The 19,378-nt window shown below is 33.2% G+C and overlaps 1 protein-coding gene across 9 annotated transcripts; it reads left to right on the forward strand.

Moving 5' to 3' along the window:
- Positions 1-724: 724 nt before the first annotated feature.
- Positions 725-5,258, forward strand: LOC132627102 (protein DETOXIFICATION 54). Of its 9 annotated transcripts, none has more exons than XM_060342209.1 (5): positions 725-1,046; positions 1,154-1,224; positions 1,379-1,441; positions 1,533-2,405; positions 4,475-5,258. In XM_060342209.1, the coding sequence occupies exons 3-5, from the start codon at positions 1,388-1,390 to the stop codon at positions 5,006-5,008; spliced, it is 1,461 nt and encodes a 486-aa protein (XP_060198192.1). In that variant the 5' UTR covers positions 725-1,046; positions 1,154-1,224; positions 1,379-1,387; the 3' UTR covers positions 5,009-5,258. The 9 variants fall into 9 exon arrangements, with proteins under 9 accessions (XP_060198192.1, XP_060198195.1, XP_060198193.1 ...); XM_060342212.1 differs by having other exon boundaries at positions 725-1,034; XM_060342205.1 differs by having other exon boundaries at positions 726-1,046; positions 1,332-1,441.
- The last annotated feature ends 14,120 nt before the right edge of the window (positions 5,259-19,378 follow it).

Below are 19,378 nucleotides of genomic sequence, written 5' to 3' on the forward strand. Positions count from 1 at the left end.
TGCATTCTTTTATGTTTTCTTCTTTTGTTTCAAAGAGGAGTTATTGAGCAGCCAAAAGATATTTTGGAATCAAACCATTGTTTTTTTTTTAAATCAGATTCTCTTAGTCTAAATTTTCAAGTGTTATTTTTATCTAATATTTGTTGTTTCAATTAGTTTTACTTCCTAGTATAGATTATCTTCTTAATAATTTATTAGAATTTAAATATGTCAAACTAGAAAATATGAATTCGACTATATTGTTTAAGGCCTCTCATCGAATGTTGGCTTTAGGCCACAAATACTGTTGAGCCGCTCCTGCTAACAAAATGGAAAAAAAAATTCTTCTTTATCATTCAAACTTTGAATTTGAGTTACGAAAACGGAGAAAGACTTGCTTTTTTTTTTTTAATAAATCTTACACATGAAGAATTTGAATTAATCAAACTCAAAACTGATATAAATATGAAAAATACAAAAAATAATTTTTTTTTAAAAAAACTTTCCTAAGCGTCAGCACCAACCCCCAGCCCCATTCCCTCAAACCTGAACTTGGTGGACCTTTCCTTTCCCGAGTTCCTCTATCTCGCCCTTTACACACACACAACATAATACACCTGTCAATGAAATAAAACTGTAAAAAAGTAGTAGTGGAGCAGCATTAGCGAAAGTTGTAAAGAAAGGAAGCTCAAAAATCTCATTATATTTTATATGTATATGTATATGTATACGTTGAAGGTCCCTATCACTCCCCCAAATATATAGAGTGCAGAGAGTACTTTCCTTTTCTCATGTGTCTTCTCAAAGTCTTTCGTCACAGTCGCCGCCATTACCATTACATACTTTCTACTATATCCTAGCCAAAAACCTACATGCGTATCATAATACTATAAATAAAACACAAAAAAAAAAAAGCAAAAACATTTATCCATTTCCATTATAAATACACACAACATTTCACCACCCTATAGAAACCCATCGATTTTATTTCCTCTTTTCTCTGTGAAAATCTTGAAAATTCAAACCATTTTCGTTTCAGAAACCGATGCACAGTGGTATAACATAAGGTGTTTTTTTTTTTTTTTTTTTTTTGCTTTATTTATAAAGAAAGAAAAAGAAGCAAACTTGTGTATTCTTCATCTTTCTTTGTTACTTATTTGTTTTTGCGTTACAGTTTAAAGTGATCTTGTATCTACCAAGAACCTGTTTTGGCTTGGGAAACTGATAGTATAGGGTAACTAAAAGGTGGGGTTTTTTTTCCAGCTATTTATGAAGGAAGAGAAGTATATATAGAAACAAAAAGTTGAAATCTTGAATGATGTTCATCTTTCTTTTTTTTGTGTGGTTTACAGACAGTGCATGCTATTCTAAGGAGTTTTCTTGACTATTCATTTCTCAGGCTTCATCAATGGCTGAGAAAGACCCTGATTTTTTCTCCCACAAATTCCCTACTCCTTCACAGGTTTACTTCTTTTAATTACAATTTTATTTTATTTGTTTATATATGTCTAGTCTTGTTGTGCTAAACTTGCATTTTGATTCTTGGAAAAAAGGTGGTGGAGGAATTGAAGGAGCTGTGGGGAATGGCTTTACCAATAACAACAATGAACTGCTTAGTCTATGTTAGAGCAGTTGTATCTGTTCTATTTTTAGGCAGGCTTGGAAGTTTAGAACTTGCTGGTGGAGCACTATCCATTGGGTTTACAAACATAACTGGTTACTCTGTTCTTGTTGGTCTTGCTTCAGGTCTTGAACCTGTTTGTAGCCAAGCTTATGGTAGCAAAAACTGGGACTTGCTCTCACTATCTCTACAACGTATGATTTGCATACTTTTGTTGGCCATTATTCCTATAAGTGTTCTATGGGTCAACCTTGAGTCAATCATGCTTTTCATGTGTCAAGACAAAGAAATAACAGCAATGGCTGCAACTTACTGTATTTATTCACTACCTGATCTTGCAACAAACACTTTGTTACAGCCATTAAGGGTTTATTTAAGGTCACAAGGGGTGACTAAGCCTCAGATGTGGTGTACTTTTGTGGCAGTGCTATTTCATGTGCCTTTGAATTATTTTTTGGTGGTGGTGATGGGGTTAGGGGTACCAGGAGTTGCTATTGCTTCAGTACTGACTAATCTGCATATGATGGTGTTGATGATGGGGTATGTGTATGTTTATGGGAGGTGGGAGTGGAGATGGACTGCCGGGATTGGAGGGATTTGTGGTGGGTTGGGCCCACTGTTGAAGTTGGCAGTTCCTAGTTGTATAGGGATTTGTTTGGAGTGGTGGTGGTATGAGATTGTGACTGTTCTGGCTGGATATTTGCCTAATCCAAGGCTTGCTGTTGCTGCCACTGGGATTATGATACAGACGACTAGCCTTATGTACACTGTTCCTATGGCCTTGGCTGGCTGTGTATCTGCCAGGGTAAGTTTCCCATCACCTTTTTTTTGCTGAAACTGTGATTGCTTTAGTTATGTGTAGCATAGGAAGCACGCTTTGGGGTCGTTTGGTAGCGTGTATAAGAATGGTACGGAATACGGTGTATTAGTTATGCTGGCATTGTTTTTTATCAACTATTTGGCTTTTTGTATTAAATGAATAGGGTGTATTAGAATATGAATAGTACTTAATACTATTTGATGGATTTAAATAATATCAAAGCTAATAACGACCCCTTAATGCTAACATGATAAGAACTTCTATTTTAATACTACAGTTTGTTTATGGTACTGCTTCCTGGAGAAAGCCAATGTTTGAAATATAACTCATGCTCCTTCCCTTTTATCTTATTTGATGGTATTTGATTTAACATGGAGTTTAACTTTTGGCGCATATCGTGAACTCTTAGAACTTGTGGTTACGCCTAGCATGTCATTGAGGAAATAGTTTTAGACATAGAAAGGTGCATTAAAAGACTAAAAAAGAAAGTGCATTGTATGGAGCTAGAAAACCTCTTTCTTCTATGATCCTTCCAGTTCATGTTATGCTGTGAAAAATTAGGGAGTAGTTATCCTAATGACTGACCCTGGACCACTTCTCTTGGGAGTCTGACTCAACTAAGTCAATTATCTGTCTGCCATGAGATGAAAAGGGAGTCAGTTATTATGCAATTTTGTGACAAACCAACTGTCTAGTCATGAAATCTGCTGAGCTCTCGCGAATCAGACCCACCAAGGAAAAATCCCCGTTCGTGTGCCTTAACTTATGGATGGATGACATAGCCATATTCCTGCTATTGCAATTATTTATTCTAGCATAAACAAAGTGATGATTAGTTCGTAATGGTCTTTGTAATGGTTGCTGAGAAATATTAATGAATGGATATGTTTCAATACTTTGTAACTTGTCTGGTTGATCCTTATAACATATTGGTGCCTGTGAGTAATGTTGTGAATTGACATCTTATAACATATTGGTGCTTGTGAATAATGTTGTGAATTGACATACTTAATTGCGAAAAGATTCGAGTCTGATTATTACCTAGGATGAGTGGTTTAGGGAACAACTTGCTTTAATTTGCTGCATGACTTGACCTCTTTGACTCAAATACATTACAAATGCTTATTGGTTAATTCTCCTAAACCCTTTTTAATGATTAAGCAAGTACTTTAGAAGTGGAGAACAGTTGGGCCATTTATACTTTTGCCACTCATTATATCAAGTGACTGCTCATCTTTTGGTTTGTATAGTTGATTTTACTGTAGTAGAACATTTATTTTGGGGTGTTTGGTGATAAGAGATCCTAAAAGGGAGTGAAATGTGGCGACATTTGTGCATATTGACATGTAAGGAACCCCACAATGAACTTAAGTTTGCTATCCTTTTTAAGATTTGGCCCTTGGGAGTTGCACTGTATGTGATCTTGGATTAGAACCATCTTTTGCTAGGCACGGTGACATTGCTTGATTCTGTGTGATGTATGAACTCGATTTCCTCCTGTTAGCTTTTTCATCAATTATATACATGAGACTGTTGTTATGGAAATATTGGTTCTTGTTTGCATATAGTAACTAACATACAAAAGGGAGAGGCTCCTATTTTAACTAACATAAACCGGAGAAAAACAGACAATTTTTTCTTGTCTGGCATCACATAATCTTCCTAAAGATTGTATGCTTTTTGTCAGTTACTTGATCACATCATACTTTATATACATCCCTATCCATCCGATTCAGTGAATGGTTACAGAAATCGTGCTAGGAGCCACCATCTACGGCCCGTTACTTCTTCTAACTTCCCTATCGATTGCCTAATATATGACACAGCCATTTAACCAACTAGAGTTGACCAAAGATTTCATGCCTAGATATTTGTATCTCTTTGCATATTTTATATGGTTGGGATTTTACTACCATCTTAATGTTTTGACATCTCCCAACTTTAATGTTATACCATTTTCTCATACCCCTTGGATGTTGCGGAGTTACCATTTCGTTAAAAAGGGAAAGTGCGATTATTATTGTAATGTTCTAATAATTTAATTTCAAATTCAGGTCGGGAACGAGTTAGGAGCTGGGAGACCATACAAAGCCAAGTTAGCTGCAGTAGTTGCATTAGCTTGTGCATTTGTGATTGGATTTATCAATGTTATATGGACAGTGATCTTCAGGAACAAATGGGGAGGCTTATTTACAAAAGACGAGATGCTTCAAGCACTTGTTGCATCAGTTTTACCAATAATAGGTTTATGTGAGCTCGGAAACTGTCCACAGACAACCGGTTGTGGGATACTCCGAGGAACGGCTAGACCAGTTATAGGCGCCCGGATCAACCTTGGCTCGTTTTACTTCGTGGGGACTCCGGTGGCGGTAGGGTTGGCATTCTGGCTAAAAGTTGGGTTCAGTGGTCTATGGTACGGTCTCTTATCGGCTCAAGCAGCGTGTGCTATCTCAATTCTTTATGCTGTGCATTGTTGCACAGATTGGGAAGGTGAGGCATTGAAAGCAAAGAGGCTGACCAACTTGGAGATGACGGGACATAGAGATGACACTAGTGATGATGATGAAGAAAGTGTCCTTATGGGTTAATGACAAGGACAAGTTTGATGATGTTCCATAAAGAAATGTAAGGAAACAAATTCAATGAGTTTGGAATATTATTTGGAGGAGTTTTTTTCTTTTTTAGGAGGGACTCTCTTGTTGTTGTTTAGTTGCTTTTCTTCAAGGCATGGGTTTGTGAAGGGGATAAAAAAAAAAAAAAGCAAAGGGAATATCATGGTGTCCCATACAAAAAATGTTCCATAATTTCAGGTTCTAATACAATTACATTTTGCTTTGAGTTGCTCGCCCATACAAGTGGTTCATATTTTATGTAGCGTGTTTTCTTATATTTTGGTGCCCTTATAGTCAGCTTTTACTTTAATGATTTCGTTTTATTTAATTGAATACTATTGAATACTTAATTTGCTTAGCTATTGAGACCAATAATGTTGCTTAATAGGGAGTAAGGGTAGAACAACAGACTAATTAGTACCTATAAGAGTTTTTTAATACTTTGATTGGAGAAAATCTTGTCTTGGGTCGATTTTTTTATTTGAAGGTTAGTTTCTCTAGTAATTTATTTAGAATGTAGGTCCAATGAGTACGTATCAGAGGTGTTTCTTTTGAACTAAACAATATAGACAGTTTTTAATTGATATATATATTTTCATATTATGACTTTATATGAATCAATCTTCTCAAAAAGTGTTGAGTTCACCGTAATTTTGGGTTGAGCCTGATTTCTCGTAAGGGAAAAAGTAGTTTATCTGCTTGTATTTCCTTTCAAATGCAAATTTCGTTTCTTACTCTGATTCTATGAATATTTCTACATCATCTAACAAAAACTAACAAAGATGTGTATGAATATATATTCTTGTTCTTTTTTAGACCGAAGTCACAGTAAAAAGTCAAAATTAGGATCCTCTATGCTAATATGTCAAGCAAGATGAAATGATTATATGAATTTTCACTAATCATCTTCCTCCATTTATTTTTTACTATATGACTCTTCACTATTAGTGAATCACTAAACAGGATGTTCCACTTAAGCTCAAAAGTTAAAGCAGAATAATATACAAATATGATTGAAAATCTCAAATATCAAAAAAATATCTGAAGTTCATGAAGTGAAGAAGGCATAAAGCCATTACACATAACATAAGGAGGAGGATACTGTTGAGCGTGCTTATCTACAAAATCTTAATCTATTTTTCCTATTTGTATGTCTGTTAGAGAGAATAAGAAGTCGGATCCCATAACAGGTGCCATTTATAGGAGAAAGTAGAGGATGGAGAAAGATCACAAGATTTAGTGTTTATTGGTGTGTGGGGGCATTTGCAAAATATGAAACAGACAACTCAATATAGGTCCTCAAAAAAGTATCACTTTAAAGGCTCTTTGGATAGTGCTATTTCCAGTTCTCTAACAATGTGCCATTCTTTCTTTTTACAACTATCGTGATCAAGTAGTATACGTGGTATTTCAACTATTATATCAGATGTTTGCTACTTTAACTACAGTACAACCTTATAGATATGAAGTCACTCTATCTACTAAAGCTAAGCAAGAGAGACTGTCATTCTGTTTTTCTTTGGATTATCTTATCAAGTTAATTATCTTATACACACCTTAATTGTTTTATCAGATATTTGCCACTTCAACTAGTATAACCATACAGATGTGGAGTAACTATGTCCACTAAAGCTTAAACAGATTTGATTTTGAAGTTGTTTACCATGTGTTTTAAATGAACATTTTAAGAAATAATAAAAAAAATTATTTACTTAAAATGGTCCTAGTGCATGCTGTTTTAAAGCACAAGTGTTCGACTATCACCTTAGAGGGGTTGCTTTTAGATGTGGGAGTAAGAGTCTACTCAGTAGACGATAGATATCACAAAACATACGAGGATTATTAGTGATACGCGTAAAGTTAAATTACTTTGAAATATGAAAAAGAATAGCTCATGAAATAATCGTGGACGATACTCGATACTGTTTTGTTTTACTTTAATTAGATTATTTATTTCTTTGTGGGGATGACTTCATTTTCTTTTTGTTTCTTTTCTTAAAAAAATAATAATATAGGTCAATTATGTGGGTCAATCAAAGGAATTCAAATAAGATAAAAGGAGAAAAAAAGACACACTTTATTGAAATATAGATGTATCATTTAAACAAGAGTTAATTTGTTTAAATAGGTCTCTTTTTGTCTTTCTAACGTGTCTTTTTCCTTCTAATAAGAGAAAATACTCTTGCTCTTAGAATAGTGTGTACACTATGATTGTATTGATGACTAGCGGAATAGATACAGAATAATCTTTGAACAATGTAACTGTTTCCTGATTCTTATTTTTTCGTAAACTTTTATTTTTTGAGATGACTTCAAGAATTACGAAACATGAAAAGGTAAAAGCACTTATATAATGCCTTTTAAATGGAATATTTTAAAGAATAACCTAATATTTATTATCTCTAAAAGGGTACTATATTACTGTTTCAAAAGGCTAAATGTTCGAAAACACAACAAATAGTTTATCCTTTTTTGAACTGTTCAAGGCTTTAAAGATTACCGCTAATGAAGTAATCTAGGTTCAAATAAAATTTATAAGGGAATGAGATTCAAAGTAATCGAATAAATGCTACCATCAAATCCATGCGAAAGCAAATGATTGCAATAAGAATTTTAACTTTAGTCATCTTTTTGGTATAATTAATGGATGCTAAGAAAACCCTACAAATCATTGACTTTGTTATCTACAGGAACAAATGAAATTTCAGAATCATTTACTGTACTTATTTTGTTTTGGGGTTTGAGTATAGCAAAGATTTAAATCAAGCTTTTAACTTTTGAATTCATTTAAAAAGGAATTTATATATTATAACCTAAACATTTGTCTTTTCTCGACATGGAATGAAGATTTATCGATCGAGTTACAACCCAGCCCTTTAGGTGTCGAGGATACAAAAGAGCCGACAGAAAAAAAGCTTGTCCCACTTACACCTAGGCCTGTCAACCGGTTCCAACCGGAACCGGACCGGGAACCGGACCGGGAACCGGTTAGGAAACCGGCCGGTTCCGGTTCCAAAACCGGAACCGCCTAACCGGTTCCGGTTAACCGGTTTTAAAGTCCAAACCGGAACCGGTCCGGTTTGGATTGGTTAAAATATTTTTTTTTGTTTTTTGTATTATATATATATATATTATAGTATTTATTTGTATATTGTAGTTATATTTACATATGTTATACAACTTTATAATTAAAGTTTAAATATTTACTGACTAACAGCAAGTCAGCAATACAGAATAGTGCTTTTCGTACACATATATATAACTTAATATAAGGTATAGCTTAATATCTATATATAGGTATAACTTAATATATATACTATATATACATATCTACTATATATACAATATATACTTAATATATATACTATATATATTTATATAATATATATACTTATATACTATATATGTGTATAACTTAATATATATAGTATATATACTATATATACTTATATATATGTACTATATACTATATATACTTACTTATATACTATATACACTTACTTATATACTATATATACTATATATACTTGTATATATATGTACTATATACTATATATACTTACTTATATACTATATATACTATATATACTTACTTATATACTATATATACTTATATTCCTAACTTAATAAAAGTAAAAATATGAACACAAGTAAATAGAAGAAAGCTCAATGAGCCATATATTTTATTCATTCTTGGATAACATTTATTTGCAAGTTGTATTTTTTTTTAACTTGCAAATAATACATGAGTTATACAAAAATAGTAGAATAATAAAATCACCAATTTTGAACCATTTCGTTAATTTCCCCCACATCATATTCGGTCATGGAAATATCTTCAAAGTCTTCCATTTGGTCCGGTCCACTAGCTATCAAATCTTCAATTTCTTCCTCTTCGCCTTGCTCCACTTCTGAGTTTTGGTTGCGTCGCTTCGATCTAATCCAATCTCGAATGCACACTAGTACTTGCAAGCTAAAGCCGGATAATGAATGTCTATGGTCTCCAATTTGTTGTCTTCCTTGGCTAAATGCGCTCTCCGAAGCCACGGTTGATACTTGAACCGTAAGGATATCTCGAGCCATTCTTGAAAGTACCGGATAGCTTGCCTTGTACTTCTTCCACCATGCTAAGACGTCCAAGTCATCCTTGATATCCACATTTGGCTGCATCAAATAAAAGTTAAATTCATCAAAGTTTGCAGTAGAAGAAGAAGTTGGTTGTGAATGTAAAACTTTTAAACCCGACAAGCCCTTTTTGCTACTCTGAGAAGTAGTAGGGCGTGGAGCAACGGGTGTAGCACGTTCTTCCAAACTAGAATAATGAGTAAAAACTTTTCTAAACTCATCATCAATAGCGAGATCGACTTCAGCTAAAGATGGTTGAACTCCCTCTTCAATTTCTAAAAATGTATAAATTTGACTAACCAAATTTTTAGTATAAGACACTTTTAAACAAGGATTTAAAAGGGAACCCAATATAAATAAAGTTGGGATGGGAAAAAAATACTTCTTAAATTTGATTATCATTTCAAAAATAGCCACTTGATAATCGGGTTTATATTTATACTCTTGTAAAACTCTAGCTATTTCCGCTAAGTAGGCTAAAATTTCGGTTACCATGGGATAGAATTGTCTAGAAAAAGCAAGAGTTGCATTATAAAAAATTTCTAAGAGTTCAATACATTCTTTAATATCTTCCCAATGCCTAAAAGTTAACCAATCCTCACTATCAATATTATACTTGTTGTGAACTTGTTGTATGAGAATCTTATACTCATATGCTTGTTGTAGCATAATGTAAGTGTAGTTCCACCTAGTCTCAATTTCTACTTGAATTTTCCTAGGTCTAAGGTTATTTTCCACACAAGCATTCTTAAAATCTCTAATTCTTCCCCTATTAGCATTACAAAAAAGAAACGCAACAGCATTTCTAACTTTTTGAACAGAATCATCAAAATGCATAAGACCATCTTTAACAATTAAATTTAAAATGTGACAACTACATCTTACATGAAAAATATTTCTTAGAGGAGGGTTTATTTCTCTTTTTAAAAGACCAATTGCCTTTGTATTATTAGAAGCATTATCTAAAGCAATACAAAGTGTTTTTCTATAAATGTTAAAAAATCTCATTATAGTAGACATTGAATCGGCTAAAATTTTTCCATCGTGACGACCTTTTCCTTCGTCGTATAAAAAAGCTATAATTCTTTTTTGCATAACCCAGTTGTCATCAACCCAATGACATGTAATAGCAAAAAAATCTAAATGGTTAATACTAAGACCCAAATCAGCGGTAAGACAAACATTACAATTTAAAGAATTAAATACATGGCGCAAATAAAATCTATATTTTTTTAAATAAATCTATAACATCGGCTCTACAAGTACTTCTAGGAATACCCTCAAATAATGGGTTATAACAACGTTGAATGTAAGTAACAAACCCCAAACCCGAGGGAAAGGAAAATGGTAAACAATCATAAGCTACCATTTTAGCTATTTCTACGCGTTCTTTTTTCTTGTCATACTTAAAATTTCTACCGGTTCGTGGGTCTATCGTCATTTGAATCCCCCCCACATTTGAACCCGTTTGTTCTCCCCAAATATCCATATGTTTGGTTCTCATATGAGCATTTAGTGTACCCGTTCCACCATCCTTACCAGTTCCTTGCTTAAAACTAAATACTTGTCCACATAGGGTACATGTAACTGATTGGTTTTCCCTATCCTTAGTCATAAATTTCCAAACTTTAGCTGTTGGCTTACGAGTTCTAGGCGGTTTGTCTTGTGTATGTGATTGTGCAGGACCTGTATCTCCTATGGGATTTTCGGGGGTTGTGTTTCATCATCATCATCATCTAAGTCTTCATTAAAAGTGTCGGTAAAATGTTGTTGCATTGCCTCATGACCTAAAAGTGGATTATTTCCACCAACATCAATACCTAAATTAGGTGTTTCTTCCACAAATGTTTCCTCATTAAGCGCACCCCTAACAGTACGACTACTACTACCGGCACCACGTCTTAATCTCTTTGACATTATTAAATAGAAATAATTAAAATCACAATCAAATAAATCACAAGAAAATAAATTACAACAAATTAAATTTGCTAGAATTAAATTGCGTAAATTAAATTTCAAAAAATAAATTGCTAGAATTAAATTGCGTAAATTAAATTTCAAAAAATAAATTGCTAGAATTAAATTGCGAAAATTAAAGATAGAGTTGGAACGAAGGTACCAAATTGCCGGATTAATTTCCAACAAAGCGAAGGCGGCTAGAATTGCAAATCCACCAAAGCTACTTCGGATTGTTGCAAAATCACCAACTTCACCAACAATATTATAATTGTAAAATTAATAATTGAAAGTTGAAACTATAATAAGACTTTGTGGCTAATTATTGCAAAGTAACTATAATTGAGAGATTGAGATTTGAGAGAAAGATGAAGAAGAGTGAATTGAAATGAAAATGAAGAAGGGTTTATATAGGGGTGGGGGAGGGGTTAAAGTGTTAAAAAAAAAAATTGGGGGCCAAAAATTAAGAAAATGACCGTTTGGCAACGACCATTTTTGCAAATGGACCGTTGCCAACGGTCCATTACCGAGGCCCAACGGCTCTTTCCTTTTTTTTTTTTTTTTTTTTTTTAATTTTAACCGGTTTAACCGGTCCGGTTCCGGTTAAAAAAAATTTGGAACCGGACCGGTAAACTAATATCCGGTTAACCGGAACCGGTTAACCGGTTATACCGGTTCCGGTTCTGGTTTAACCGGTCCGGTTACCGGTTAAAACCGGTTACAATGAACCGGTTGACACCTTTACTTACACGAAATCTGTAGATGATGATACTTGTTTTTTATATAAAAACTAATCACTTAGAACGTAGTTTAATTTGTATGTGTTTCACTTATGACGTAAAAACAAGATGTAGGTTAATACTTTCTCGGGTCTATTTCTCTCACGTGACCCCCCCCCCCCCCCCACCTATTCGCTTAGCATTAAAGGATGTGATGGAATGATATAGACTTTTTTAATCCTTAATTAACGGTTTGAGATTCGAAACTTGCGAATAAAATTCTCTTTAGTAGAATCACTACCCATCCCCACGCCCCCTCCCCACCCCCCAACCCTAGTGGACTTTCTATATGGGTAGAGTCCAAATTACTCAGGACCAGCAGATTCTCGATACTAGTTAATTATAAAAACCCTTATCCAATTTATTCCACTATCTAAGCCTCGAAACCAAATGTAACTGATAGGCAGGACCCGTTACGTTTTGTGCCACTTCCCAAACGGAACGTGTTAATTTAATGAGTCAAATTGCCCAACAGTTACATGTAATTAATGGTCTAAACTTCTTGTTTTTTATCAAAGCATGCAACGACAAATTAAAGGACTTCGATATAAGTATTCCCTTGAACAACGTTAGGGTAGGAACAGAAAGCTTTTGATCATAGCATATTTATATCTCGAGAGTAATTACCTGGTATTCTCACTACTAAAAAACTGGCAATCCGTCGGTTTTTCAATAATTTTTTTAAATTTTATTTTTTTAAGAAAATTAACGGACTGCGTCGGTTATTTTTCGAGCGAAAAATAGTGCATTGGTTTTTTTTTTTTTAATAAAAAATCAACAGATTAGAGTGAAAAAACAGTATAAATTAAATCAATGTAAACATGAGTGGTCTAGTGATAGAGCCCTTTAATGCTAAGGAACATACCCGGGTTCGATTCCAAGTTGTTGCATTTCATTATTTTATTTTCAAAAAAAAAAAAAATGATGGAATCCGTCGGTTTTTTTTTAACATAACCGACAGACTCTGGCGTAACGTAAAACGACGAACCGTGTTGCGTCGATTTTCCGTCGGTTTTCACTGAAAAACTAACACAGTCCGTCGATTTTGCCTGTCTTTTAGTAGTATCTAAGTAGTAAGTAGCAAAACGGCTCAGCAATCTACTTCGTGGTAGTAGTATATGGTATAGCTGTCTAGTCACAATTTTCACTGTGATAGTAATTCGTCGTACACAATAATTAAAAGCAAGATCTAGGAATTTATCCTCATCTAAAACGAAATAATCTTCTTAGATACAGCACCAAAAGGTCGTCTGGTCCGCACAAAAAAAATTATGTACGGATTTATACCGAAGGGAGAGCTTAATGAAAAAATTACGTGGATTACTGGTCTTTAATTTTTGTCCCTCAATTCGCTGGTCTTTAATTTTTGCCCCTAGTTCTCATGTAATGAAAATTTGTGGGCTAAAGTATCCTTTTCGCACGAAAGATTCTGGGTTCGATCCCCATCAGAGTCGAAAATAATAATAATTTCGCAAGGCCTATGCCTATTGGGGCGAAGTTAAATAGAACTTATGCCTTGTCCGGCAAAGGTTCATGGAAATGAAGTTCTGCCTTAATTTCGAAACTATATATGCCTATAGGCATAGGTTCTATGTAACTACATAGCGAATAGGCATAGTTTCTGTGTAACTACATATCGAATAGGCATAGTTTCATATGAACTTATGCCTTTTTTTTTTTTTTACTGAGCGTGAGTTTGAACCCAGAGCCTCGGGATATCAGCAATTTGAGGGGGAAAATTAAAGACCAGGGCCTTTGAAGGCAATCATGCAAATTGCCCAAAAAATTATTATGTCAGGATTGCTTACATTAAGGCTTTTTATCTGTCTTTAATCAAATTTTTGCACGGATTTCCCTTCATACGGGCTGGTTTTAATTTGTGTCCCTCATATATGTGGTCTTTAACTTTCTTCTGAGCTACTTATTTAATGAAAATATTTAGATATGCTTCGATCGACATAAATTTTGAGACATTTTTATCTTCGGAAACTAAACTTTTGCCTTGCTCGACACAAGTTTTGTAGGAATTAAGTTATGCGGCATAAGTTATGTAGTATTTTTCAGACTATGTTGTGTGTTGAAAGTTCTGCCTTTTCCCCATAACTTGTGTGAATGTGATGATACGTATGTCAAAGGCTAAACGCTAACTATATATGCCGAGAAAAATCTAAACTTATGCTTTTTTTCAGATTATGTTGAATGTTGAAAGATTTGTCTTGTTCGGCATAATTTGTGGGATGTTATGATACATATGCCAAAGCTAAAAACTAACTATGCCGGCCAAAATTTAATTTAAGACACGCCAAATTAAAGTGTTGAAGGGCAAGAATTATGGACTACAAATTTGAGGGGCAAATATTTAAGACCACCTCGAAATAGGGCGTTTGTGCGAATAACCTGTCTTTAGTTACTCTTATAGTTCTAGCTATTCATGTATTGTTAATATATTAATATTCTTATTTTCACATTCTATCATGCGTGGAATAATTAATTATATTCACATTTTATCCTGCATGAAATAATTAATACGTAGTTTCTCGCCTGAATTATGTGGATATAAGCAAAATAGAATTTAAAGAAACTAACTAAATATTGTACTAAGCTATGTTGCTATTTTGTTTCCAACCAACCAAGAATTGTATTATTACAAAATTTTATTCTAAATCTTTTTGTTAACGAGGGTAAAAACTTACCCCATTCTATGTTTACACCAAACAAAATGCATGACTTATATAGTGTTTGTAAGTAGAACACTTAAACACTGATTAATTAATATGCATCTCACCTCATTAAGTTATTCAACTGTATTAAATTTATATAATTTGATATAAACACCTATGTGACTAAGTATTTATGTGCGATAAACCAATCAAACCCTAAATTTATCAACAGCAGAATAATAGTACTACTCAGAATACTGGAGTGAAAGTAATGTGGTCTTTCCAGGTGTACGACTGAATAAGCTCTATGCTTACAGACAGACAAAGCAATAACTTTGTTCTCCTCGTCTTTTTTTTTTTTTTTTTACTTTGCAGCACTAAATTTTCTTTTCATTGCTTTGTTCAGTTTTGGTACTGCGCCACTTACTACCTTAGTGAGTAATGAGTATTGCCAAAGTTGGCCAATAATATGCAAAGGACAACTCCAGTAAAAGAAGAAATTCCATTTCTTCACCAATATATACACTAAAAAGCAAAGCAAGATTACATGCTTCTACTTTACTAATAAGCAGAATGTCATTGAGAGAATGACATGCATTCTTTTATAAAATAACTGCAAATGTTCTCATTCCTTTTAACAGCTCATCCAAAATAACCTGTGTTTTTTGTGTTACTTGTACAAATTTATGGGCATTGGGCCTTTTGGCCAATGTGTATATGCATATAGTGCGAGTGCGTGCATTTTTTTGTTTGTTTGTGATTTTTATTATATTTTGAAGAATTTGCACGAAATTTCCATGTCACACCTGTTCGATGTGGGTTAGCGCGTATACGTCAAAAGGATCCTGTAACATAGAAAATGCTATTATTGAGTGCAGTGGTAAAACATATAAAACAGAAGGACATTCTAACTTGAGTCCGCAACTTAAATAACCCCACTTTGTGCGATTTTAAACATAAATACCCACTAAAAAAAAGTTATCATAGTACCTTTTGCGTAGGAAATTCCTGCACAATACGGGTTAATATAAACCCTAACATTTGACCATTTTCAAGTCACTCTTCATCTCCTCCATTTTCACTCTTTCAACATACTTTAGCCCCCCGAAAATCATATCTCAAAGCTCCAAAACGTCAAACTTTGCTATAAAATCCGATGTTTGTGAATGCGGTTATTATTGTAAGTTAAGAACATCAAGGACCCAAGATAATCCGGGTCGTCGAGTAAGTGTTTTTACAAGTTTTTAGGGTTTAGATTTTTTTCACATTATCTAATATTTTACTTTCAAAAAGTGATTTTCTTGTAATGTTTAGAGGATATGAATGGTTGCAAACATTTTCGATGGGAAGATGGCATTTCCGTGGATAAAACAGTGGCGGTGTAGTTTAAAAAGCCTCATGTTGATAGAGATGCCGCAACTTCACGTATCACTAGAGATACCGTGAAGTTTGACTTGCAGTTTAAGCTTATGGAAGCTCAAGAAAAATTGACTTTTTGGAGTTCTTGCTAAAAGAATCCAAAGAAAAATAAAGTTTTTTTTAAAGCTAACCTTAGAGACACTCAACACGAGAAAAATGCTTTGAAAGAAAAGCTGAAATTTTGGGAGATTATTTGTGCTATCTTCTTGTTGTTTATTATTTCTATGTATTTTATTTATCGAAAAAGGGCCTAAAATACCCTTGAACTATTAGATTTGGTGCAAAAATACCCTTCATCCACCTTTGGAGCCTAAAATACCCCTGGTGTTAACCTTTGCGGTCTAAAATACCCTTGGCGTTAATCTTTAGGGCCTACAACACCCTTATTTTTAACGGACCCATTTCAAAACTCAATTAACAATTTCATTTATTACGTGGCAGCTTCTCATTGGTTAATAAAATAATTAACTTAAACTAATTAATCCCCTATTTAACCCGATCCAATTAATAAGTCCTAACCGCCCAATTAAATCCCCTTTTATCCATATCAAAAGAAACCCTCAAACCCATTTAACTAATAAGCCCGACCCTCAATCGGTGCTGACATTTGGATAGTAATTCAACCAATACATGAAACACTGAAAGAAAAAGACCATGAAACAGAAACACATCGTTTCTATTTTATTTTAGTTCAAACTTTCAAAGTAGAATTAGTCAAACACCACCCTATAAAAGTAATATTCTTTTCTATTTTCTTTTTTTACATTACTATATATATATATTGCTTCATACATTCATGATTCACCAATAAATAACTCAACACAAAAAGGATCAGTTAGATTGATAAGCCTTTACGTTGAAACACTTGAAGGCTTAACAGAATTTGACTAGAATTTGACTACATGAGATTTCTTGTTAAAGGAAATTAAATACGTCATTTTCAGCTGAAATTACGACCATGGAACAGAAACACACTGTTTCTTTTAGTGTTTCATGTATATGTTGAATCACCACCCAAATATCGGCACCGTTGGAGAGTCGGGCTTATTTGTTGAATGGGTTTAAGGGTTTCTTTTGATATGGACAAAAGGGGATTTAATTGGGCTGGTAGGACTTATTAGTTTGATCGGGTTAAATGGGGGATTAATTAGTTTAAGTTAATTATTTTATTAACCAATAAGAGGCTGCCACATAATAAATGAAATTGTTAATTGGGTTTGAAATGGGTCCGTTAAAAATAAGGGTATTTTAGGCCCCAAAGATTAACGCCAGGGGTATTTTAGGCCCCAAAGATTAACGCCAGGGGTATTTTAGACCCCAAAGGTGGATGAAAGGGTATTTTTGCACCAAATTTAATAGTTTAAGGGTATTTTAGGCTCTTTTCCGTTTATTTATTAAGTTTATTATTTCTATGTATTTTGTTTTTATGTATTTTCGGTTTAGTTTGTTATTTTTATGTATTTTGTTTTTACTAGTTGTACGTTTTCATTGTACTATGTAATCGGCACCTTTTATATACTAATTTATTTGTGTGTTTTTTTAAATTGTGAATTGTTGAACTTTTTATGTATTATTAACTCTAAGAAGCTTATATAAATTAATAATAGTGATAGAAACTAAGCGTCTACCAAAACAGATAAGGGACCAGGTACGTTATCAGTTCCCTTAAGCAAAAAACAGAAAGTAAACAAGACACGATGTTTACGTGGAAAACTCCTTGCTCAAGGGATTAAAAACTACGACCTACACTGGTAGGATTTCCAACTTCACTAACTGAGCAACGTCTTTCAGATTACAGGCCTTTTGCAACCAAGGAATTTGCCCACTAATTCCTTCCCTTACAATAACTCTATTGCAAGCACTCACTTGACTAACTCTAGCCAAGAACCAAACTAATTCAACTACCTCTAGCTGAACTTCAACTCACCATAACTAACTATAGTTAAGTGTCTACATAAAAAGCTTAATAAACCAAACATCTACAAAAGCCCTTCTTAAACGAAGTGCAGATTTACAATATTTAGACCAAAAGATAAAGACTAAAATAACCTAGGACTTAAGACATCTTCAGTATTGGGATCTGGTCCTTGGAGTTATTTAGTCTTGATCTTGAAAGCTCTAAGAAAGCAGTGGCGGATACTCTTTTCAACAATGAAAATAATATGTTTTGAGTTATTAGGCCAAACAAATGCCAACATGTTGTTTATATAGGGGGCAAGTGAGGAGCATGTGATATTATACCCCATTTTAAACGGGTTAAATTAGAGTACAACATATTGGAGATTCCTATTTATTTATTTTAAGGAGTCGCCACCTAATTAATTTAATGGTGAATTAGGACACCTAATTTATTAACTAAGGTAAAACTTAACTAAATCTTCATTAATGGTCTACTTAATTAGCATGATTTTAGGTAAGGGTTCTAATTATCCTAAAGGGAAGGGGTTAGGATCCGTTAACTGCGGTTATCTAGCCAAACTTAGGTTAATTAATTAAGGCTAAATATAGTGTTTAATTTTAAAAATGACTTACAAATATTGCCAAAGTTTTTTAAAAGAAAATAATGTTAGTTAAAATAAGATTTACAAAATATAATAATTTGTATAAAAGAAGAACTTTAAAGGCTATTTTAAAATAAGACTTATAAAGGTTGTTAAGGTTTTGAAGAAAGAATATAATGACGCTATTTAAATAATACTTATAAATATTGCCAAGACTTTAAAAATGCTATTTAGAGTAAGGCTTGTACCAAATATAATAATCTTGCATAAAAGGAAACTTCAAATGTCATTTAAAATAAAACTTATAAATGTTGTTAAGGTTTTGAATAATAATGCCATTTGAACTAAAATTTGCAAAATATAATGATTTGCATATAAGTAGAAATCTTTTAAAAGAAGGCTTTAGCAAATTTAAATTTGGGATAAAATTATATTATATGCATATGGTGATGTAAAAAATTTAGACTTATTCCATAAATAGGATATAAGATGAGGTGAGTTTTCTTTCTCTTTTTTAACTTTATTTAGCTATATTTGGCTAAATATGTATAAGGTTTTGAATAATAATGCCATTTGAACTAAAATTTGCAAAATATAATGATTTGCATATAAGTAGAAATCTTTTAAAAGAAGGCTTTAGCAAATTTAAATTTGGGATAAAATTATATTATATGCATATAGTGATGTAAAAAATTTAGACTTATTCCATAAATAGGATATAAGATGAGGTGAGTTTTCTTTCTCTTTTTTAACTTTATTTAGCTATATTTGGCTAAATATGTATAATCGGATCAATCTAAAATATTTATAAATATAACTTGGATTAGTACTTATATATTAGGGACGTTTGAAATTTTAGGATAGTAAAATAAAACACAATTCTTTTAATTCAAAATATGTAATCAT

The sequence above is a fragment of the Lycium barbarum genome, chromosome 2, assembly GCF_019175385.1.
Source record: "Lycium barbarum isolate Lr01 chromosome 2, ASM1917538v2, whole genome shotgun sequence".
In the NCBI taxonomy this organism is placed as follows: Eukaryota; Viridiplantae; Streptophyta; class Magnoliopsida; order Solanales; family Solanaceae; genus Lycium; species Lycium barbarum.